The sequence below is a fragment of the Herpailurus yagouaroundi genome, unplaced genomic scaffold (assembly GCF_014898765.1).
Source record: "Herpailurus yagouaroundi ecotype Mexico unplaced genomic scaffold, PumYag 254, whole genome shotgun sequence".
Lineage (NCBI taxonomy): Eukaryota > Metazoa > Chordata > Mammalia > Carnivora > Felidae > Herpailurus > Herpailurus yagouaroundi.
The window spans coordinates 2178880-2204435 of NW_024412471.1; the positions used below are offsets into that span (position 1 = coordinate 2178880).

Sequence of the window (25556 nt, forward strand, 5' to 3'; positions counted from 1 at the left end):
AGCAGACACGGGATCTTATGTGTTGTTTCATACAAGTGGAAAGGATTTCTAGCCATGGGGAGGAAGAAACAGGGAACTGGACAGGGCCATCTCCTCTCTATCCATTCCAACTGAAATACCACAAGGAAAATGCACAAAGTTTCAAGTTCTCTTATCTTCTCTTTCCCACAAATTATGTGGCAAGAATAAAGGAGACATAATGGGGATGAGGAAGTAAAGTTGCTATGAATCCAACAGATCCAGGGCAGATGGGTTTAGCCAGCACACTTTTGAGTCAAATAAAACCCTGCAGCCTGTGTTTTTTTTTTTTTTTTTCTTTTGACACTGCTCACTAGCCCTTCCACCCATGTCTGTATTTTCAACTTTTGACTCTTGCTACAGTGAGAACAAAGGGTAGGGGCAGAAGAAAAAAAAATGATGGTGCCATTAGGTAACTACAGTAGCAATTCCTAAGTAGACCTCAGCGTTATGCCCTTTTCCTCAGACTTAACTAAGCATCAAATGCGCTCTTCCCCAGCAGTTAGAAGCAATTTGGCAGTTTTACACTGCACTTGCTCCTTTCCTTCAAAGCACGCGCTTCTCCTTACTTCTATGGGGGTTGGGGGGGGGGGGGAAGGGAGAAGAGGATGTTTACTTAAGAGCTATCTCACTTGCGTGAACCTCTTGTAGCTTTGTCTATGCAGTCTCAGTGAGTTATTACTCAGCAATTGTGAACAGCAGCTGACTGGACATGTCCATAGTTACTCATAAACAAGTATGAGAAACGCCCCAATACCCCAAAACCCATTTGGATGATGTTTGTGTTACTGCCTACATACATGAGTGGGTAACGCATCCCTCTTCTACAGAGTGCCTTAAATAAAACAATTCAGGGGTTTGAAGTTGTGCATTTTCAACATGCCCAGAAAGGCAAATGTGGAAGTCTAAAAGCTGTTGATTCCTTGGGGGTGGAGAAAGAAACCAATTGGGCAAGTCAAAGTGCTAAGAGGGGATAAGGAAAAGGGTGAGCCAGATTCCAGAAGCAGCCAATACAACTGTATGCCCTACCTACTGGGTGTATTCCTAGGCTGCTATTTCTGAAGTGTCCAGTGACGTGTGGAACTTCACGTAATGAAGGTTGCTATTTAGAACCTTTTACCCCGCCAGTGACCTAGGTGGGGTCCAGATGTGGTGACTCTCTCTTCACCCCTTAAAGCCAACATTCCTTTTATTAAGCTTCACTGGGGTATGAAAAAGGGATAGGGCAAGAGAGGGTTAAGTGTGGCTTATGTATGACAGACTGCCATTCACAGCAAGAAGGGTAGATGTGGGAAAAGAATGAACCAGAAGGATCCCTACCACCACCACCCCAACTCTAGGCTTGCTTCAAAAATGCTTCTTCACTCACAACTGTACAACTTTTTGAAGACATACACAAATAGTTATCCATACAGTATATCCTACTTCATTACCAACCACTCCCTTAACATCTTGATTTTACCCCACCCATCATCCCCTTTCCAAAACTGAATTACACAGAGGATCAAACAGAAAACCCACACGGCCATGAAGATCACAGAGGCTCAGATTGCCTTCAGTGACACCGAGCACTGGAAGTCAAAGGGAACACTTAGATTAAGATCAGTGTGAGAGGGGGAAAGTCAACCACACAACAAAGGAAACCATACTTTATTAAACTGGAAAACAAAAACATAATATTGGGGACAAAGAGATTAAAAAAAAAAAGAATGGCTGGAAGACAGGCAAGTGCAAGTGGTCACAAGGAAGGGACAAGACGGGTGGTCTGTGGTATCTGTGCACCTCAAACGTGCAGGCACACACCCCGTCCCCTTGACCCCCGTCGCACTTATACCAAAAGCCAATACAATCAGATCTTCAGAGATACATCCAGGCCTTCTTTCTGCATCCTGTAGCTGGTTTCACCTTCAGCCCTGGACAGTCATGTAGGGTCTTTGCTGGAGAAAATTTAGATTTTCCAACCATAGGTCTGCTCCACAAAGCAGCAGTTTCAGCTCCTGAAGAAGTTTTCTCTCCTAGTTGTGCTCACCACGGAAGCCAGGAGACCTTGGTCAAAGCCCGAAATCTCAAAGAAAAATGTCAAACCTTCAGAACTAGTTATTTTATTAAATGATATTAATACACATTTCAAAAGGATTTCATTGTTGTTGCCTCTAAAGCATGTACTTGTTTTGTTTTCCACACTGAACACGTGAGAATATCATTCAACATATCTAATTTTAATCTTAACAGGCACCCCCACCCATTCAAAAAGGGGGGGGAGAAAAAAAGGGGGAGAAAGCAGTATTTTACAGCGGCTTCAAAACAATTAACAGCTGAAGCTTAATTCTGCATGACCCGATAACTTCAGGACTGATAGTGAATATTCTGCAATTAGGAAGTTTAGCATATTCACATTATCCAGATAGGTTAGCTGTACCATATATATCACAAACGTTGTATTCCTGGGATCAAAAAGGATAAAAGTCCTACTCTCTTATCATTTTACCCTCCCTGGCATCAAACCAAAATCCATTTATGCTCACCTTTTGGGAGGGCAGAGAGAAATAGGGAGGGGGCTGTCATCTAAGCTGACTGGAGAGTAAACTCTCAATACTTAAGGACTTGATTTCTGATACTATCACTGCGTTTTAAGCAGTACCAGCATATTCACGACCCCCCCACCAATTCTCTGTCTGTGATTTTACAGTGAGCACCAAGGACCTTAGTAACAACTTCGCATATTCTGATTTCATATAAATCATGTCCTTGCCAAGACACACTATGTTATGCTTTCTTTAAAAAAATCTTGTTTATTATATTTTTAAACTCAGGTTGAAATACAAAAGTCAGAGCATGGGCGTGGAGTTTTAAATCACAGACACAGAAAGAATAAAACCCCTTTGTTTCATGTTATGAATACCAGAATTGTCTTTTTTCACTATATCACATATATACACTGTCATCTTCATTTACTGCTGTAGACAGACTTCCTTAAAGTTAACACCCGACAGTCACATACAAATCCTCCCGTCCATCCTGAAACAAACTCAATGAGGATTTTGTAGCTTAAAAAACAAAACACCCCACAAAAGAGCCCAACCCTTAAAAGTCCATCTTTTAAACTGTACAAGGTCTTCCTTTCATGTATTAGTCATCATGCTTTTGAGGACAATCACCCTGCCCCAACATTTAGGAAGCCACTTTCCTGACATCTCCACATTTTCTGATAAAATCAAATGGTCAGAGAGCCTTTTCAAGTAAACGTTACTTTTAGCTTAAACAAGAGCAGCAGAAAGAATTCACATTCTTTTATTCTAGAATGAAAAACATCCCACTTAATTTCTGCAAAAAAAAAAAAAATCCATTTCAGTTTTGAGTCAATTAGAACTCTCTCCCCCCCTCCCCCCACCCCTCCCTTTACTCTTGCTTACACTTTTCCCTAAACAAATGTCTCAGGACTCAACATAACTATATCATTTCTTTGCTTTGCTACACTATACACCCCACTCCACACAAAAGGTCATGGCATCATGCATTTTTGTGGGGGAGAGCTATAGGGCGGAGAGTCTTGAGAGGGTCAAAGACAAAACAGTTGGCTTAAGACCAGAAATGCATCAGGAAGATGAAGGACTCGTGGCCTCCTAGCCACAGAGCACATGGCGAGCCCAAATAAATAACATGGAATAAATTACACAAAAACTCCCAAACTATGACGCACACCTGGTTTAAGCTGCTCTTGATCTGAAAAGCAAGTTTATGCTGACACAAAGAGTCATCTTCTGTCACTATGTTGTCCACTCTCCCCCATCTTTAATATTTTACTAGAGGAATCCAAAGCAATCCCTATACTTCCTACAGTTCTATACTCACATAGAAGAAAATATGAAACTTGCTAGGATTCCCTAAAAAAAGAACACATATTGTTTTACTCATCTAGCTGGATATTACCAGTGTGTATACCTTGGGGTAAGACACTAAATAATATAAAATAATAGTAAAGCAGTATTTGCTTTTCAGTGTTCCTTGATATAAAGTTATAAACACTCAAAGCGTACTGATTGTCTTTTTTCCCAGTACTAGTTGTGGAAATATAAAGAAGCCTTTCAGTTTGGGGAGAAGGAAAGCAAACCATTCTTGTGTAAAATGACTAAGGGCAGAAACATTCTTTATTTCCTAGGGGAAGCGGAAGGTGGGGATAAGGCTTGAGCCTTGAAATGTGACAGGCTGCTAGCTGTAGAATGGGGGAAATTTGGATTTCTCAGGTCCTCCTCTGTAAAGATATGTATACCCACTTGTCACTAAAACACTTCTGAAGAGGTAGAATGTATAGCAAGATGCTATCCAACCTCCTCCTTTGAAATACCAAGAACAGGGGTAAATGCAGGACTAGGGCGAAGAGGAAAGAAAGATGCAGGTCAATAGTTCCCTTTCCCTACTACTCCACCTTTGCTGAAAACCATCAAGCATCACTTAACATTTGGGAGGCATCATGGTAAAAAATCTATCTCTTACATTAAAAAATTCAAAGGTAATATTTCAGTTGCGCCTTTATTAGCAATTGTCAACTGTAGTGACTTTTCTTTCTGGCCAAAGCAGACGTGCAAACTGAGGGAGAAAAAGTCAATCAAGAAAGAATAGCAGGAAGCATGAGCTTGGTTGCAGGACGTGCCAAGCTATAGAAGTCTCCCGTTCGCATTTATGAGCGATGGGCAGGTCACACGGCACTGTTACTGGTTCCTGTCTCTAACTCTAACATTGGAGGCACACCTTATTTTAACCTGGAGATTATATTTAGCCCCCTCTCTTTCATTCCAAGGATGAAGAGTAATAATTTTTACTAGGATAGAATGACACCTGTATCTCCTCAAAGTTCCAAATAGTCCTTTAGAAGAAGAGGTTCATTTCTTTTTTTTTTTTTTGGTAAGATTTTAGGAGAAAGGTAAAGAACCCAACTTCAATAGGTCTTTAAAAAACAAAACAAAACAAAACAAAACAAAACTTCAAAGTTCCACGGTCTCCCACCTATTTCCCCTTGCAACATCTCTCGGCTTGTCAGCAGGGCACAGAGCATACAGGAAAGGGAGCCAAGCTGGTCACAGTAGTTACTCAATGGGAGAGAGAGGGGGAAAGGGATCCTTCCATTGACTACTTGATAAGCCAAGCCCAAAGAACATCCCAACATTGCACGTTATTCTCTGTACTGATGGAAGTTTTATTTCAAATGTAATACTCTTCAGTAAATGGGTAAGAGTTGTTTTCCTCCCCATCCCCTCAAATCCCCAGCCAAATGAAGTGGCTCTGGTTGTGTTTCTTTGCCCCCCAGCCTCTGTAAAATACAAGTAGCTTGGGTTAAGTGCAGTGGGAGAGCAGACTGGATGGAATAGTGAAATGCAAGCATGTTTGACTTTTTAATTTCGAAGGGAGGCCCTTTGTCATTAAAAAAAAAAAAAAAAGATCAAAGTAAGGAAATCAAATAAAAACAATAATAAATCAAACTCCTACTTCCAATGCTCTCTAGACTGTTCAAAATGCTTTTCCCTTGGTTTCCATCAGTACCTGGGAGGGAAGAATGGGCGTTTTGGTGCAAAGAACGGAGGGCCCCTAGCAAAAGGTGGCCTGGGTCTCTTTAGACTGTGGAATGGGTCTCTGCTGAGAAAAGGTTCCCTAGGCCGAAAGTCTGGCCGGGGATTCCGCAAAATCATACCACTCCGGTTGATGGCGTCTCTGTGTGAGGGACCCAAGTGGGGGCCACTGCTGCTGTTGCTGCCTCCCCCACCTCCTCCTCCATGGGCTGGGCCCAGGTGCTCCAGAGAATGGGAGGGTAGGCTGAGGCTCTCTCGTACACGGCTAAGGCCAGGGCCGTTGAGGTCCCGTTGGGTGGGGCCCCCATGGTCCCTGGGTCCTGGGAGCACCCCAAAATGCTCAGCCAGGGTCCCTTGAAGAAGGGAACTATGGTCCTTGGGAAATACTGCCACAGCTCCCGCCACTCCGTGCTCTGCCAGTGGTGGAGCTGGGAAGGGTACAACCCCAGAGTGGTCAACAGGGGGTGGAGGAGGAGGTGGAGTAGAAAAGGGAACACCACTCCCACCACTGCTGCTATGTTCCCCAGGGGGTGGAGGAGGGGGTGGGGTGGGGAAAGGAACTCCGCTGTGCTCTCCAGGAGGAGGGGGTGGGGCAGCATGGGCCAGGGCCGCCTCCTTTGTGAAGGGGTTCGAAAGATCCACTGTGGGTAGATGAGTGGGTGCATCTCGAGAGAAGATACCCCCATGATCCTTAGGAGGGGCAGGTGGGGCAGATGACGGCCCCACTGGCTCTCTCTGGAAGGGTGTCCCATGTTCCAAGGGGGATGGGGGGAGATGATGCTCAAATGTTGAGTTGAAACTGTTGGAACGGAAGCTGCCGACACTTTCCTGAAATTGGGATGCCCGTTCCTTGTATGGTGCTGCTTTAAAGCCAGTGAGGCCTCCGCTGCCCCCACCCCCAAGGGATGCCAACTCAGAGGCACTTGTGGGGCCATTGTCAAAGGAGCTGCCTGAGGTGCTCAGATCAAACCAACCCACCCTTGAAGCCTCGCGCCCGTGTCCTCTATTTCCCTTCCCAGGAACTCGGACGGACTCTACGGTCTGTATCGGCTCCCCTGACATCCTCCTATTGGATGCGTTATGATAACCCAAGGTTTCTATAGGGGCCCCCTTCTCTTCGGTGCTGTCAGGCAAGTCTAAGCAGGAGGAGGAGACTCGGGTTTCTATGCGGTAGTGCTCTTCTTGCTGCTGCTGATCGGTGGCTGTCAAGCTGGGCTGGGTGAGGTTTGACAGGCCGACACCATCACTTGAAGTGCCCTTGCTGGGGGCCTGGCCAAAATGCTTATCATCCGAGGGCTTTCGCGAGGCATTTTTAAGCATATTCTTAAACTCAATCGTCGACGTGGTGGAAATGGTGGGGGCCAGGACTTTCTCCACGCCTGGTGTGGGTGGGTGGCCCGTGGGAGCAGCAAGGGTATTCTGCGGAGAGAAAAGGGAACGATGTGGGACTGGGTGAGGAGGCTCTGGGTACTGCTTCTGCGGCAAACCGAGATGCCCAGTGGTAGACTGAGACAAGCTATTGTGGTTGGAGTCAGGGGTGAAAAATGAATCATTCTTACTCGGTGACGGTGACCGGTCAGACCCCGGTTCACTCCCTCTTATGCTGAAGGCACCAAATAGCCCGGGGGAAGAGGAGAGACGGTCACAATTCTCACTAGAGTCCAGGAGAGCCCTTACAGATGGAGGGAAGGCAGACTTTACCCCGAATTCTTGGGCCCTGTGGCTATAACTGGAGAGGATTGGCTGGTATTCGGTGGTATCAGAGAGCTTGCTTGACTTCAGGATAGACTTGGCCGGCTTCTTCTCTAGGTTCATCATGGCAGAGGGTGGAGGCCCTGAGTATTCAAAATCTCGGTAATCCTCATCTTCCTGGAAAGAAGTATCTGGATAGAACTTCTCCTGTGAAGAGTCCATCAGGGAAGATGGCCTCTCCATTCCATCCGAAGGCTGTTTATAGGGTGATTCACTGCCCAGGCCAAAAGGTCGATATGTAGATACAGAATTGGAGAGTTCCCGGGGGTAGCTTTCCTCTCTCCCAGGGGGTGGTGATCTTGTACTGCTGGGTGTTGAGGAACCAGGGCTAATGATCTTAGAAAGCAGGGACATGGTGTCTACACTGCTGGATGTGGGCTTGTCCATCATCTCATCCTGGGTGGGCGTCCCACTCCGTTCGTCCCGCACAGGGGTTCCGTCAATGTTGTCAATTGACGTGCTAGTAGGCCCACGCTGGAAGTCTGAGGGGTGGCTTTCTGCTGGGGCACTGGACCCCAAGCTGCTCAGGATTGGGATGTTTAAGTTTAAGCCACTGAAACCAGGATTACCTTTTAAGAAGTTGTGGATCTTCATTTCCAGGCTTGGAGAGGTGGACTCAGACTCCAGCTTTGGCTTGGAGATCTCTGAAGATTGGCACATGGCAACTTCAGTAGGTGGGGCAGCAGGGCTAGTACTGTGGGTTCCTGTAAACCCCAAAGAGTTGGATGGTAGCTTAAAAGTAGTGCTTGGGAGCCCTGGGCTTTGCCCAATTGAGGCCTTGCTAGCTGATGTTGAAGAGACTTCAGAAGTTGATGAATTAGGAGAATAGTTGAAGCTTTTAGGAATAAAGGATTGGGTACTGGAGGACAGATTTCTTCCTTTGATGCTAGAGACTGTGGTGTTTGCAGGGGAAGCTGAAGTGCTCTGGGATGCAGCTTCGCTGGCTGGGACTGGGTTCCCAGTAACACTCTGAAGTAAAGATGACAGGCCTGTAGAAACAGAGATTAAAGGAGTTAAAAAGAACAACTGCCTGCCCTACAATTAAAACAATGTAGGCTAATCGGATATTCTCATTCATTCCAGCGGGAACCAGATAGACATTAAAATATGAGGCCAAAGAGAATCCAGACCAAACAAGCAATGGCTAAATGTCATAGAAAATACTGGACCTATTTCTCAATATAAAGAGAGCAAATTACTGAAATGTTTCTAGTACAGTCATCAAACAAGTCTAACACAGCACAATAAAAGGCAACAGGAAAGGGAAGATTTTAGTGTCAGAATCATTCATAGTTTAAACAAGACAAAGCAGGAAGAGAAAGGAGGCAAATTATCCTTAAAATAATACTTTAAGTCAGTATTTCTTAACATTTGATCTGTGGAACTGTTTCTGTAAATGCAAATAGATATTCCTTTCTAGCCTCTGCAATTGTTTCTAGTAAGTTAACGAACACTGTTATTTATTCTCAAGAGAGAGATCACGTATGCACATTGCTGAAATTTGTTTGAACAGGACACTTTTTTCAAGCATCTCTTGCTAGACTTTGGGGAAACAATGGTTTCGCTATCATTTTTGGTTGTAAAATGTAGCAATAGTAAACATGCAAACACACACCCCAAAGACTTACAAAGCTAGATCATCTTATAGCTTGGAAAATTTAAGAATTATTCATCTACCCAAGTTGACACTGATGAGATTCAACCCTACTCACTGATAGACAAAACCTCAGAAGCTCTGAGAAAGAATTCTTTGGAGTAAAGGCTGAAGTCCACCAAAGCAAACTGCTCCTCCTGTAGAAAACTTTTTAGAAAAATACTTGACAAAGAGATAAAAGGAGGTCCTATAAATTCAATCATGTGTTGGCAAATTTACTCAATTTCTGGTCATAAATGAAAACCTTTTGGGCATACTTCACCCGGATTTGTAGCTTTTCGTCATACACTAAAACTGTTCCTTCATAATGGTGTGATGAAAGACACCAGTACTTTATATGGTACTTTACTTAATGATTCTTCAAGATTTCAATTTTAATCCATATTTACCAACAGACTTAAGCTCTGAAGAATTCTGAGATTACTCCATCCTTGGAACATTAAAAAAAAATTTTTTTTTAATGTTTTATTTGTTTTTGAGAGACAGAAACAGAGTGTGAGCAGGAGAGGGGCAGAGAGAGGGTGACACAGAATCTGAAGCAACTCCAGGCTCTGAGCTGTCAGCACAGAGCCCGACGCAGGGCTCAAACTCATGAACCGTGAGATCATGACCTACACCAAAGTCGGACACTTAACTGACTGAGCTACCCAGGTGCCCCCATCCTTGGAACATTTTTAACTGCCATAAAGTTATATATTTAATGGTGCATGTTATCCAATATTCACTAATATCTGAATAACAAATATTATTTCAATTATCCTGCTGAAACAAACAAACAAAAAACATGTTTCATTTCCGAAAAGTTCTCTGGCTATGTAAATTCCCCCTCCTAACAGTTTGATTTAATTCTTAGCAGCCACTGTTCATACCAAAATCAGAAGTCCTCAAGCACTAGAACATGACATATGACGTCATGATTTTTAAGATATTTCAGCATATCTTTCAGATACTGTGGGATTTCTTCAAAAGATCATCTTGTTAAGATAGACACTACTCAGATTTCTGATAATAGGTGATATAGTCCCTTACCACTAAATGTTAATATTGGTCTTTGATTTTTTTTTTTTAAGTTTATTTATTTAAGAGAGAGTGAGAGAGGGAGAGCGAGAGAGAGCACGTTGTCAGTGCAGAGCCAGACTCGTGAGGTCATGACCTGGGATAAAATCAAGAATCAGACACTTAACTGCCTGAGCCACCCAGGCACAGCACCTTTCTTCAATCTTAACGGGCCATACTCTATTGGACTTTTTGCCCATTGAAGTCATTCTTTTGTGTTAAAAATCTGTCAATAATGGCTGTGGGTGACACAATCAGAGCAAAGTTCTAAGAGATCCCTTAGAATCTCTATAGGCTTTTAAAAATGCATCTATTTAAGTTGCTGGATAAAGTTTCTTAAAAGTCAAGCATTCTATCTTCCACAAGGAAATGAAAGGTGATGAACCACCCAGTTACTCCACAAAGATTGTCTTCTGGGGTCCCCAAAAACACATGCTGTCAGAACACCTAGTTCTGTTCAAATTTTGCCTGATGAGAAAGTCCACATGACGCTGGTGTCATAATCTACTGAAAGGAAAAGCTGTAAGTATTATTAATGTCCCCTGGAGGCTCCTGGTTGAGAACTTTGATACAGAGTTAAATCACTGTATTGAAGATATTGCTCTGATATTTATAATTCACTGCATAATTATACTGAGGTGCTAAATAATGATTGTGCTTGTATCTGGAGGTTTTGAGAATAGAGAGCAGGTATGTTTTATGAAAAAATATTAAAGCAGTTTTAGACACAAAACAGATAATTAACAAAGTATACTAGGTTCAAATAAGGTAGAGATTACAGGTACAGAGATGTGCTATACCTACAAATAAAGGCCTCTAAATTAGGACATAAAAAAAGAAAATCATTTCTCATAAGATTTTTGATGGTAGATTGACCTTTCTTACTGTCTTTAGCTTTGGTTAACATTAAAAATATAAGCCTCAACATATACTAACCGGTCCTCAGAGCTGGAATAAATGCAGCCCCTAGAGGGCTCATGGTGTAGGTAAAAGAATACTAGAATCCAGTCAAGCAATCTGGCTTTTAGTCTCAACTCATCACTGAGTAGATAAATTTGTAACCTTAAGCAGGTCACATCACTTCACTGAGCCTTATTCTCCTCACCTGAAAAGGAGGGGATTAGACCAGATGGTATTTTGTCTCTTTCAGCTTTGACAGTTTCTGATTCTATAAATGCCAGCTTGTAGATAAGAAATATAAATAAGACAATGAACTAACTGTATTATACATTTCATGGCTTTGGATGCTTCAGAACTGGAACCCAGGATTAAGCCAGAGACAAACAATCACAATTCAAGTCCCTGTGGCACAGGTCAGTTTACCTTGCAGTGCAGGGGCTGACTGTGTCTGGGTTTTGGAAAGAGCAGACAGAATGCTCTCTGGGGTGATCTCCACCTTTGAGAGGATATTTGCCAGAGGATTGTGAGATGTTGTCGGGGCAGGTGCAGGTGTTTTCAGGCCAGTGCTGAGGTTGCTGGGACTTGTAGGAGTTCCTGGAGAAGGTCTTGATGCAGGACTGACCCCTGGTGGCAGAAAGATTAACTCAAGAAAATTCGGTTCAAAATGACCATTAAACTCACAATAACTTTCCACTCACTCAAACCAGTTTGGTACGTTTAACAGGAATGCTTCTGTGACAGATCCACAAATAGGGCATATCATGGCTTGTACAAAGGAAAAAATATGAAAATTAGATTAAAATCTGCTGTCTACTTTGAACACCCCTAAAGTAAACAAGTACTTTCAGATGTATTTTTTAGTTTTGAGAGCCAAAAGAGACTTAGGGAACCTACTTCTTTTCTTTCTACCAAATGGCATCAACACCACAGAATCTTGTAGGTGCTCAGTAAATATTGCTGGCTCATTATGATCAGAGCCATTCCAATTGTGTAACTCAACCCACTGCATAATTCTATGTGATTAATAAATTATTTGCTTTTGAAAAGGCCTTTAAAATGAGATCATATAAGCAACTTCCTTTACATCTTTATATTTTATTTATTTTTTTAAGCAAGTTCCATGCCCAACATGGGGCTTGAACACATGACCTTGAGATCAAGAGTCCCATGCTCCACCAACTGAGCCAGCCAGGTGCTCCTACATCTTTATATTTTAAAACACTGTGTTAATTTTTAATTCAGAAAAAAAAGGGTATATAATAAAAAAAAGAATAATTTTTGAATGACAAAAATATGAATAGGTAGATATTTCACAAAGAAAAATAAAAATGAAAAAGTTTTTATCACATTGTTAATCAAAAAAATATAAATTAAAACAAGTTACTTTTTTTTAAGTAATCTCTATACTCAATGTAGGGCTTCAACGCATGACCCTGAGATCAAGAGATGCATGCTTGAGGTACCAGGCTTGATTCAGTTGGTGGAGTGTGCGACTCGATCTCAGCGTTGTGGGTTTGAGTCCCACATTGGATGTAGAGATTACTTAAAAGGAACTGCATGCTCTACTGACTGAGCCAGTCAGGCACCCCAAAACAAATGACTTTTAAGACTGAATTTGACAAAGATTAAAATAAAACAAAATAGTGCTGGAGAGGCTGAGAAACAAAGGGAACTTTCATGTGCTTGGTACATAAAATAGTACATTTTTGGTGATCATTTTAGTATAACATGAAAAGATTAAAAACCTGTATGTTGGCTGGGGGGGAGAGGGGAAAATGGGTGATGGGCATCGAGGAGGGCACTTGTTGGGATGAGCACTGGGTGTTGTATGTAAGCAATGAATCATGGGAATCTACCCCCAAAACCAAGAGCACACTGTACAAACTGTATGTTAGCCAACTTGACAATAAATTATATTAAAAAAAAAAACAAACTGTATGGGTTTTTTTGGTCTTTATATGAGAAATATAAATTTAAGTTTTTATAAAGAAATTAAGTAATTGGGATTTTCTTCAAAATTATCAAGATTGGGTAAGGCACAGCAGAAACCAGAGTGGCCATGTGTTTCTACTGTTGAAGATGAATGATGTGTATGTACACAAAGGTGCTCTACTTGTGTGTATTTTCATTAACATTTCCATTAAGGAAAGAAAAAGCCCTATATACTCATCAACCATTTAGGAAGGGTTGTGCATAGATTTTAGCATCAAGGTGGTTCATTATAGTATTCTTTAAAACAGTGAAAAATTACAAAAATATCAGATGTCTAGTAATAAAGGCTTAGATAAGTTCATATACAATATGCTTCAATTATTGAAAAAAAATTATTACAAATATTTAATCTACCAAAACATTCACAGACACACACACACACACACACACACACACACACACACACACACACACTGGTAAAGTTAGACACAACTAGCGTCTTTCAGGGTAGTAGGGTTGCAGGTTATTTATTTTATTCCCTTATTTTATTTTTCTATAATGACCATGTATTCATTTTTCGACTTAAAAAAATCACTGTTAATTTAAGGAAAAAAAGCAACAAAAAACCCAGACTGATGATGGTTCAATTAGAAAGATGAAAATAAGCCTTTTATCTTCTTTATGGGGCTTACTTACCAGTATTTTTCATGACTGATGTCAGGCTACTAAGGATGGAACTGATCTTTGCCAGATCCACATTAGCCAGGTTTGGCAAAGCCAGTGCTGGAGAAGGGGACAGAAGAGAAGTATTCACAGGCTTTGGAAGAGGGGGCGTTGCTGTCATGGTCACAGGCACTGGGGTACACGAAGAAGCCTTGGAGATACTTTCTGTTGGCTTTGTGGGTACAGAAGTGGAAGCAGCGGACTTCTCCGCAGGTTTTTCCTTCCTGTCCTCTACTGTTTAAAGAAAAGAGGTGAGACTGCATTACTGCTTTCCAGACTTGACTTCCAGTATGAAATATGTCCTAATATATCTGGATTTGGGGGTATAAAGCACAATGCTTTAGAGAAAAATCATTCACTCACTTCATCATTTTTACATAAGCCATACTCTTTATGTTGCTTCTCTCCTTCAACACCTGCTTAAAATAAATTTCCCAAATTCATTTTTTATCTTTTTAAAGATTTATTTGCATTTTCTTAGTATTTGTGTATTAAATTTGTACATTTCTGGGATCATGTTATTTGGCACACATGTGTTCTTTTAGTTACAATATTTATAGTCATAAATTACCCTGTCTTTTCTTTTCCATTAACCTGAGAGCTTTCTAAGACATAGAAACTTATGCATTAAATCCAACAAAACTCCAACTGCCTAACAAGAATGATTATAAAGCTTGGGATGTCAGAGAAACAATGCACCAATCCAGGTTAATTTTGTTTGTGTGCATGTGATATATGTTAGTTAGAATGTATGTAATCTCTACACCCAACATGGGGCTGGAACTCCAGACTCCAGACCCCAAGATCAAGAGTCACATGCTCTTCTGACTGAGCCAGCTAGGTACTGGAAAGACTGGGAGACTTTTTTTTTTTTAAAGTAATCTCCTCACTCGGTGTGGAGCTCGAACTCACCACTCCAAGATCAACAGACACGCCTACTTACTGAGCCAGCCAGGGGCATGGCTTTGGAATCTTGGAAGGTCAAGAGTGTAAGTGCCCCTCCTTCTAGAACAGTGCTGTTCAACAGAAATGTAATTCAAGCCACACATGTAAGTTTAGCTTTTCTAATGGCCACATTAGAAAAAAAAGTAGAGGGGTGTTGGGGTGGCTCAGTTGGTTAAGCGTCCAACTCTTAGATTTCAGCTCAGGTCATGTTCTCACAGTTTTCAGCTAAGTTCAAGCCCTCCATCGGGATAGGCTCTGAGTCTGCTTGGAATTCATTCTTTCTCTCTCAAAATAAATATAAATAGACTTAAAAAAAAGGGAGAAACAAGTAAAATTAACTTTAATTATATATTTTACCTAAGCATCTCTCAAATATTTTCATTCTGTTATAAATATAAAAATTATTGGGGCGCCTGGGTGGCTCAGTCTGTTAAGCGTCCGACTTCGGCTCAGGCCATGATCTCACGGTCCGTGAGTTTGAGCCCCGCGTTGGGCTCTGTGCTGACAGCTCAGAGCTTGGAGCCTGCTTCGGATTCTGTCTCTCCCTCTCTCTCTGACCCTCCCCCGTTCATGCTCTATGTTTCAAAAATAAATAAACATTAAAAAAAAAATTAAGAAACATAAATATAAAAATTATTGAGATATTTTCATTTTGGGTACTAAGTTTTCAGAATCCAGTGTGTATCTTTTTAAAAAAAAATATTTATTTTTGAGTGGGGTGGGCAGGGAAGGGCAGAGAGCTACGGTGGAAGAGAATCCAAAGTGGGCTCCACACTGACAGCAGAGAGCCCGATGCAGGGCTTGAACCCATAAACCATGAGATCATGACCTGAGTTGAAACCAAGAGTTGGATGCTTAACTGACTGAGCCACCCAGGTGCCCCCTTCCCCAGTAAGTACCTTTAAATTAGAGTACATCTCAAGTTGGACAAGCCACATTTCAAATGCTCAACAGCCACAAGTAAGTAGCTAGTGGCTACCATATTGAACAGAACAGATCTTGAGCAATGATTCTTAGCCCATGTGGCATACCAAATCCTAAACCGGGATAATAATACACTGCTGTTCTAATCTAATCTTGCTGCTCTTTTTTTTTTTAAATGTTTATTTATTAAAAAAAATTTTTTTAATGTTTATTACTGAGAGACAGAGCATGAAAGGAGGAGGGGCAGAGACAGAGAGGGAGACACAGAATCAGAAGCAGGCTCCAGGTTCTGAGCTGTCACCACAGAGCCCGAAGCAGGGCTCGAGATCATGACCTGAGCTGAAGTCTGATGATTAACCGACTGAGCCACCCAGAGGCCCCTAATGTGTATTTATTTTTGAGAGAGAGAGAGAGAGCACGCACGCGCGCAAGTGGGGGAGGGGCAGAGAGAGAGAGACAGAATCCAAAGCAGACTCCAGGCTCTGAGCTGTCAACACAGAGCCTGATGCAGGGCTAGAACTCACGAACCACAAGATCATGACCTGAGCCGAAGTTGGCCGCTCAACCGACTGAGCCACCCAGGCGCCCCTAATCTTGCTGCTCTTAATACCAGCTTGTGATAGATTCGTTGGTGGGAAAAGAAAATACGTAAGGAACAAGGTGCCCTTTAATCACATAAAGGACATACCAATGATTTTTGACCCATCATCTTCCACATCTGAGAGTTCCATGTCTTCCACATCACGATTATCTGTCACAGGCTCAGGTGTGGCAGACTTCTCACTCTCCATGGCTGGTGACTGGGATTCCTCACCTCCCATTCCCTGAAAAGGAGACTCGGAACCAGTTGGAGAAGGAGCATCCATGCTTGGGGAAGGGACTGGTGATTCTTCAGGATCAGGAAGGGTTGACTTCAATTGATCCAGCTTCTTCTTTAAATTGTTCACTCGATTAGCAAAGGTTTTGTATGCCTAAAAGAAAAAAAGAAGAGTTACTCCTCTGAGAAAAGGACTAAGATATTACTATTTTGACTTTGACCAGATTTCCTCATTATTAACTATAGCACTGGTACAAAACAAACAAAAAAAAAACCCAGGGCACCTGGGTTGTTCAGTCAGTTAAGTGTTTGACTTCTCAGGTCATGATCTCACGGTTCGGGAGTTTGAGCCCCACATCGGGCTCTCTGCTGTCAGCACAGAGCCTGCTTGGGATCTTCTGTACCCCCTTCTCTTTACCTTTCCCCTACTCATGCGAATACACTCTCTCAAAAATAAATAAACATTGAAAAACAAAATAAAAAACAAATCTGTCAATCATGGAGTAGTTTCCAGTCTCTGCTTTTTTCCTTAAATGAATATTATCATCCATATAGTTGCCCAAGCTAGAAACTTTGAGGCTATCTGTACTTAATCTTCCCTTGCTCTTTTCTATCCATTTTACCAAACCAATATTTATTGAGAGTTTAAATGTGCTGGCCAATCTTCTAGGTACTGGAGACACAGTAATGACTAAGAAGATAGACAAAAATCAAATCCATAAAGTACTACAGCCTGGGAGGTCAAACAGTGTGGACTTTTTTAAGAAATAAACTTTTGGGGGGTGCCTGGGTGGCTTACTTGGTAATGTGTCTGACTTTGGTTCAGGTCATGATCTCACAGTTTGTGAGTTCGAGCCCCATGTCATGCTCTGTGCTGACAGCTCAGAGCCTGGAGCCTGGAGCCTGTCTCGAATTCTGTGTCTCCCCCTCTCTCTGCCCTTCCCCCCCCCCCCCCATGCTGTCTCTCCTTCAAAAATAAACATTAAAAGGCATTGGTGGTATAGTGGTGAGCATAGCTGCCTTACAAAAATAAATAAACATTTAAAAAATTAAAGAAAAAAAGAAACTTTTGATTTTATTATTATTTTTAAGTTTATTTTTATTTATTTTGAGAGAGAGATAGAGAGTAAGCATGAAAGGGGGAGAGAAAGAGAGAGAATACCAAGCAGGCTCCATGCTGTCAGCACAGAGCCCAATGTGGGGCTCGAAAATCATGAACCATGAGATTATGACCTCAGACAAAGTCAAGAGTCAGATACTTAACCGAATGAGCCACCCAGGTGCCCCTAAACTTTTGATTTTAAAAGTTTTAGGTATAAAAAATTACTATAAAGATTATACAGAGAGTTCCCAATTTTCCCTTTTACTAACCTCTAATATTAGTATGATACATTTGTCACAATTAATGAACTGATTTTGATAATTATTATTAACTTAAGTCCATATACTTCATGTAGATATCCTCAATTTTTAAATAATTTTTTTAATGTTTACTTATTTTTGAGAGAGAGACAGAGCATGAGTGGGGGGACAGGGGAAGAGCAGAGAGAGGGGAGAGACAGACTCTGAAGCAGGCTCTGGGATGGGAGCTGTCAGCAGGATGAGAGCCCAGGATGGGGCTTGAACTCACGAATCGTGAGATCATGACCCGAGCTGAAGCTGGATGCTTAACCGACTGAGCCACCCAGGCACCCCTCCTCAGTGTTTATCTAATATCCTTTTCCTGTTCCAAGATCCATGCAGGATACTACAGTACATTTAGTAGTCATGTCTTCTTAGGCTTTTCTGTAAGTTTGTTAGATTTTCCTTGTTTTTGATAACCTTGACGGTTTTGAGGAGTATTGGTCAGGTATTTTGTAGACTGTCCCTCAAATAAGATTTGCCTGATGTTTTCCTTCTGATTAGACTGGGATTATAGGTTTTTGGGAGGAAGACCACAGAGGTAAAGCACTATTATCACCGTGTCATATCAAGGGTACATATAACCAATATGATGTGCCATTGTTGATGTTAACCTTTATCACCTGGCTTAAATTCTATTGCTCTAATTATCTTAATACCAATACCCTAAAATTGTCTGTCTTTTTCTTTTGTTAAGACTCTTGGATCATTAGATTGTGAGATCACTTTGGTAGATTGAACAAGAAACATTATTTCTTTGAGAGAGAGAGAGAGAGAGAGAGAGAACGCAACCATGTGCATGTGCCTGTGTGCAAGCAAGGGAGGGGCAGAGGAAGAGGGAGAGAATCCTAAGCAGGCTCCACACCCAGTGGGGAGCCCAAGATGCAGATGGGCCTCACAAACCATGAGATCATGACCTGAACCGTCCATAATGACTAAATACATGAATAAATTGAAGGTTTAATGATGAATAAGATATTTATTACATAGTTTCAAAATACCTCCCCATAAAACACTAATTATTACTTTCCCAGGGTTGTGGTAATAAAGTACCACAAATTAGATGGCTTAAAACAACAGAAATTTATTGTCTTCTAATTCTGGTGGGTAGAAGTCCAAAATCAAGCTGTCAGCAGGTCTATCCTTCCTTCGAGACTGGCCAGAATCCTTCCTTACCTTTTCCTTGCTTCTGGTGGTAGCCATCCACCCTTAATGCCCCTTGGCTTGCAGCTGCATCACTACAGTTATCTGTTTTGGTTGTCATATGATGTTCTCTGTGTGTTGTCTGTATCCAAATTTCCTTCTTATAAGGACGCACGTTATATTGCATTAAGGCCCACCCTAATGACCTCAACTTAATTTGGTTATATCTGCAAAGACCCTATTTCTTTCTTTCTTTTTTTAAATTTTTTTCAATGTTTATTTATTTTTGAGAGAGAGGAAGACAGAGTGCAAGCAGAAGAGGGGCAGAAAGAGAAGGAGACACAGAATCTGAAGCAGGCTCCAGGCTCTGAGCTATCAGCACAGAGCCTGACATGGGGCTCGAACTCACAGAAGGCGAGATCATGACCTGAGCCAAAGTCGGATGCTCAACCGACTGAGCTACTCAGACGCCCCTAAAGACCCTACTTCTAAGTAAGGTCACATTCATGTATACTAGGAATTAGGGCTTCAACATCTTTTTGGAGTACACAATTCGATCCATAGCAATTACCAAGTGAAAACTTTTCAATGGACAAGCCTGGAAGACACTACATTAACAAGATATCAAAAGAAATATAACAGGTAGTGCAAGACATCAAACTTGTGTGATGAGAAGAATACAATCAATTATGTGATATTCCTATTAAAGATGAGTAACATAAATCTGATCACACACAAAAAAATCACATAAATCCCAACAGGGAAAAATGAACTATTGGGACCTCATCAAAATAAAAGCATCTGCACAGTGAAAACAATCAGCGAGACTAAAAGGCAACTGATGGAATGGGAGAAGATATTTGCAAATGACATATCAGATAAAGGGTTAGTATCCAAAATCTATATAGAACTTATCAAACTCAACACCCAAAGAACAAATAATCCAGTGAACAAAATGGGCAAAAGACACTGAATAGACACTTCTCCAAAGAAGACATCCATCTGGCTAACAGACATATGAAAATATGTTCAACATCACTCATTATCAGGGAAATACACATTAAAATGACAATGAGATACCACCTCACACGTGTCAGAATGACTAACATGAACAACTCAGGCAACAACAGATGTTGGCGAGGATGCAGAGAAAGAGGATCTCTTTTGCACTGCTGGTGGGAATGCAAACTGGTGCAGCCACTCTGGAAAACAGTATGGAGGTTTCTCAAAAAATTAAAAACAGAACTACCCTATGACCCAGCAATTGCACTACTAGGTATTTATCCAAAGGATACAGGTGTCCTATTTTGAAGGGGCACATGCACCCCAATGTTTATAGCAGCACTATCAACAACAGCCCAAGTGTGGAAAGAGCCCAAATGTCTATCAATGGATGAATGGATAAAGAAGATGTGGTATATATATATATACAATGGAGTATTACTCAGCAATCAAAAAGAATGAAATCTTGCCATGTGCAACTACGTGGATGGAACTGTAGGTTCCATGCTAAGTGAAATTAGAGAAAGACAAATATCATATGACTTCACTCATATGTGGAATTTAAGATTCAAAACAGATGAACATAAGGGAAGGGAAGCAAAAATAATATAAAAACAAGGAGGGGGACAAAACATAAGACTCTTAAATACAGAGAACAAACTGAGGGTTGCTGGAGGGGTTGTGGGTAGGGGGATGGGCTAAATGATTAAGGGGCATTGAGGAAGACACTTGTTGGGATAAGGACTGGGTGTTACACATAGGGGATGAATCACTGGATTCTACTCCTGAAATCATTATTGCACTCTATGCTAATTAACTTGGGTGTAAATTAAAAATCAGTCAATCAATCTCAACTGGGGTACACTGTACAAAATATTTTGACTTATAATCTTCAAACATATTTAGAACATGAAAACCAAGGAAAAGAGAGAGGAATTGTTTTAGATCAAAGGAAAATAAAAATGCAATAAATGCAATATTATTCTGGACAGGATCTTTTGCCATAAAAACTGGTCATCTGAATAGGGTTTAAGTATTATATAATAATGGTATGTCAATGTATCAGTTAATTTCCTGATTAAATGGCTATACTTTACATTTATAAAGGAGAATATAATTGTCTGGCAGGAAAACACAAATGAAAATATTTGGGGGTGATGGGACGTCACCAACTTAGTTTCAAATGATTCTCGAAAAAAAATGTCTTCATAATGTACTTAAGATGTTTACAAGTACGAGAATGTTTCAAAATTTTAAACAGAATGAAAAACTGAAAGATAAAGATGAAGCAAAAAGATCAGCAGAATTTTACCAGAAAATCAAATTCTCTCTAAAAAGAAATGGGGGGGGGGGGGGATGATGGGAGGAAAAAAAAAATCAAATGGTGATTCTAGAACTGAACAAGTCAACTAAATAAAACTAATAGGTGGGTTTAACAACAGATAAGATTCAACAGAAGAGAATTAATGAATTAGAAGACTGGTTAATAGAAAATATCTAAAAGGAAGTACTAAAGAGAAAAAGGATGGAAAATACAGAAAGGAACATAAAAAAACACTTGGAACACAGAAAGGAACATAAAAAAGTCAGTGATGAGATCTAATATACATGTTAATAGAGCTCCAGAAGGAGAGGAGAGAGAACAGAATGGAAACAATACTTGAGCAGATAACAGTCTAGAATTTCCCAAAGTCTGTGAAAAACATCAAGCAGTTTGCTATGGGGGTGTGACCCTCCAGAATCATATGTTGAAGTCCTAACCCTATACACCTCCACATGTGACATTATGTTAAAGTCTTTACAGAGGTAATTAAATTAAAATGAGGTCATTAGCATGGGCCCCAATCCTTACAGAAAGAGGAAATCTGGACACAGACACACACTCAGAAAAGACCATGTGAAGAGATATTGGGAGAAAATGGCCATCTGAGCTGTGCTGACTGCTCAGAGCCTGGAGCCTGTGTCAGATTCTGTGCCTCCCTCTCTCTGACCCTCTTCCACTCATGCTGTCTCTCTCTTAAAAAATAAACATTAAAAAAAAAAAAGTATAAACTATATAAAATATATGTAAGTAAAATAGATAACAGCACAAAGGCCTGGGGGGAGGGAATCCTACTATTTTAAGGGTCTTACATTAAATATGAAACAATAGAATATTAATTTAAGATATAATAATAAGCTAATGTTAAATTAAGATAATTAAGTTTAAGGAAATGTTAGGAACGTATATGGAATCCCTAGAGCAAACACTGAGAGAGTGAGAGGAAGATAGGGAGGAGAGAGGAAAGGAGGGAGAGAAAAATAAAGAAAAGAGAGAAAGTAAAAGAGATAAACTTAACCTTAAAAATCTCTGAGTAGGGGTGCCTGGGTGGCTCAGTTGGTTAAGTGTCCAACTGCGGCTCAGGTCATGATCTCATGGCTCGACCCCGCATCTGGCTCTATGCTGATAGCTCAGAGCCTAGGGCCTGCTTCAGATTCTGTGTCTCCCTCTCTGTCTGCCCCTCCCCTGTTCACATTCTCTCTCTCAAAAATAAATATTAAAAAAAAACCTTTTTAATTTTTTGAGTAAAAAAAAAGGTGTAACAAGGGAACAAAGGACAGACAACACAAAAAGTATCAAGATGGTAGACTTAAATTCAAGCATATCAATAAATGCAATAAACACTCCAATTAAGAGACAAAGATTATTAGATTGGATTGAAAACAACAATAAAACAAAAACAAGACCTAACTGTACACTGTTTTATTTTTTGGGGGGGCGCCTGGGTGGCTCAGTCGGTTCAGTGTCCGACTTCAGCTCAGGCCATGATCTCGCGGTTCATGAGTTTGAGCCCTGCGTTGGGCTCTGTACTGACAGCTCAGAGCCTGGAGCCTGCTTTGGATTCTGTATCTCCCTCTCTCTCTGCCCCTCTCCTGCTCACATTCTGTCTCTCTCTCTCTCTCAAATATAAATAAAGATTAAAAAAAATTTTTTTAATACAAAGGTATAAACCAATAATTAGATACCTGGGAAAACATTTCTACAAATTTTTAGAAGACAGAAAGAGAATAGAAGAGTAAGAAAGAAGTGACGACTCAGGGGGAGAGAAAAATGAGGTCAGGAGTACACAGAGGAGGAAAGGAGCTGATCTGACTTGCAGAATCCCCGAGCAGCTTTTATGTAGAAAATGATGAGTACAGAAGGGTAGAGTGAGTAGTGGGGTTGAAATCAGGATAATTAATTAAGAGTGTGACCCCCCAGAGCCTCAGTACTACCTCCCTCGCAATCTCCATAGTCAGTAGCCAAGGCACTAGGCCTTGGGCAAAAACTGTGACCTCTCTAAAGAATGACAATTTCCTGGCAAAAAAAATTCCAACCTTCTGACACTTAGGGCAACTCTTGCCCCAAGTAACAGTCAACTCTTCACCTTGAGACTTTACTAGTTAAACCCATGAGTAAATAATCCCTATCTATGTAGAGAAAGCCTCTCAATTTTTTCATACCTCATTTTTTTTTAAGTTCACTTACTTATTTTGAGAAGAGAGAGCATGAGCAGGGGAGGGGTAGAAAGAAGGAGAAAGAAGATCTCAAGCAGGCTTTGCACTGTCAGCATAAAGCCCAATGAGGGGCTCGATCTCACGAACTGTGAGATCATGACCTGAGCTGAAACCAAGAGTCGGATGCTTAACCAACTGAGCCACCCAGGAGCCCCTTTAATACCTCATTCTTAAATATAAGTGGACAGAGATATTATCTGATTTTTGATAAAAGCTAAGATCATAAAAGAGAAAGGCCAAGATAGCTAGAGAGGAAACACCTTAAGATCTTCCAGAAAGCAGAACAAAAAGATCAAGGTTGAGAAAACATGAGAACATACAAGAGAAAGAAATTATCCCACAAATGAAGAACACCCATCTTTAGACTAAAAGAACCCTTCAAACAACCCATAATGAATGAAAAACAAAACCTCATATATATATAAATCATTGTAAATGTTTCAGGACACTATGGATAGAGTCCCTGAAAGCTTCCAGACAGGAAAAAATAGTCCCCTACAAAGGGTATGAATACCACCCAAACTAATAATGTGAAAACAGAATAAAGGCATTTTGAGATCTAAGGACTCAGAAAAATTTATCTCTCACAAGCCTCCTTTTAGGGAAATGAACTGAGAGTGTGCTCTACCAAAACAGGACAGAAAACCAAAAAGAAAGATATGAAGGGACACTTGGGTGGCTTAGTTGGCCTGACTTCGGCTCAGGTGATGATCTCACAGTTCATGATCTCACAGTTCGTGAGTTCAAGCCCTGCGTCAGGCTCTGTGCTGACAGCTGGGAGCCTGGAGCCTGCTTCAGATTCTGTGTCTCCCTCTGTCTCTGTCCTTCCCCTGCTCGCACTCTCACTCTCTCTCTCTCAAAAATAAACATTAAAAAAAAAAAGACATGGAATCTGTAAAATAAAGTGCTAAATATATAATCTATATATTATAAATCTATAATATAAACTGCTAAAATATAAGAGTATCAGTTAGAGAGTAGTCCTAGCATGACATCTAGCCACTTAAAACTGGAGCAGGAGAACAGAAGTTCAGGTAGGGAAGTTTCTGGAGGAAAATGTGAATTGAGAATATTTGATGAGATAGAGAATTTAGAGAAAGACAGAAAAAAAGGCTATGAGAAGGCAAACAATGCAAAAAAAAAAAAATCCTAGGAAAAAATTAAAAATCTCTAATATAACCATAGCTACCACAAGACCTTAACGGTGAACAATGTTTACACAGTTGTACTGTTAAGCTTTGTTTGTATATTAATTTTCAGCCCTTAGAGCAAGGAAGTAACAATTATGATTACAGAGTGAAATGTAAATATTACCAATGTTGACAGTGTAAAACTAAAGTTTACCGAAGTTGGAAAACTGAAGGCAAGGATGAAAACTAATGGGAAAGGAGAGGGAATAATTACCGCATTTTCAAAGTGGAGACTCTAGAGTTAGTGGTCAAAAACATTAAATATAGTACTACCATTTATGAAGGTAATCAACAGATTTAAAAGAGTTCTATACTAAAATCAACCACTCAGGCAACAACAGATGTTGGCGAGGATGCAGAGAAAGAGGATCTCTTCTGCACTGCTGCTGGGAATGCAAACTGGTGCAGCCACTCTGGAAAACAGTATGGAGGTTTCTCAAAAAATTAAAAACAGAACTACCCTATGACCCAGCAATTGCACTACTAGGTATTTATCCAAGAGATACAGGTGTGCTGTTTTGAAGGGGCACATGCACCCCAATGTTTACAGCAGCGCTATGGACAATAGCCCAAGTGTGGAAAGAGCCCAAATGTCCATCAATGGATGAATGGATAAAGAAGATGTGGTATATATATACAATGGAGTATTAACTCGGCAATCATAAAGAATGAAATCTTTCTAAAAAAAATTTTTTTTTAAATGTGTATTTATTTTTGAGAGAGACAGAGACGGAAGCGAGTGGGTTAGGGGCAGAGAGAGAGGGAGACACAGAATCTGAAGCAGGCTCCAGGCTCTGTGCTGACAGCTCAGAGCCTGACGAGGGGCTCGAACTCACGAGCTGTGAGATCATGACCTGAGCCGAAGTCGGACACTCAACCGACTGAGCCATCCAGGCGCCCCATACTCGGCAATCACAAAGAATGAAATCTTGCCATTGCCAACTACAAGGATGGAACTAGAGGATATGATGCTAAGCGAAATCAGTCAGTCAGAGAAA

General features: G+C 40.9%; 1 protein-coding gene and 1 long non-coding RNA gene across 12 annotated transcripts in view; one reads left to right on the forward strand and one right to left on the reverse strand.

The window, feature by feature from the left end:
* The window catches only part of LOC121021058 (uncharacterized), a 15458-nt gene extending 4403 nt beyond the window's left edge, over nucleotides 1–11055 (forward strand). The window contains exons 2-3 of the long non-coding RNA XR_005786410.1: nucleotides 263–273; nucleotides 11046–11055. This is a non-coding gene — a long non-coding RNA (uncharacterized LOC121021058). The remainder of the gene's footprint in view (nucleotides 1–262; nucleotides 274–11045) is intronic.
* Nucleotides 1–25556, reverse strand: part of RPRD2 (regulation of nuclear pre-mRNA domain containing 2) — a 103947-nt gene that overhangs the window by 2072 nt on the left and 76319 nt on the right. For 2 of the 11 annotated variants that reach the window (XM_040461173.1, XM_040461177.1), the window contains 5 exons: nucleotides 16157–16439; nucleotides 13573–13833; nucleotides 11368–11568; nucleotides 5557–8323; nucleotides 1652–2083 (listed from right to left, as the gene is read on the reverse strand). In XM_040461173.1, the coding sequence (XP_040317107.1) occupies nucleotides 2044–2083; nucleotides 5557–8323; nucleotides 11368–11568; nucleotides 13573–13833; nucleotides 16157–16439 (3552 nt within the window). In that variant the 3' untranslated portion in view covers nucleotides 1652–2043. Of the gene's footprint in view, nucleotides 1–1651; nucleotides 3343–4920; nucleotides 8324–11367; nucleotides 11569–13572; nucleotides 13834–16156; nucleotides 16440–25556 lie in introns of those variants that run through there. The other 9 variants (XM_040461183.1, XM_040461184.1, XM_040461181.1 and 6 more) reach the window with 6 other exon arrangements.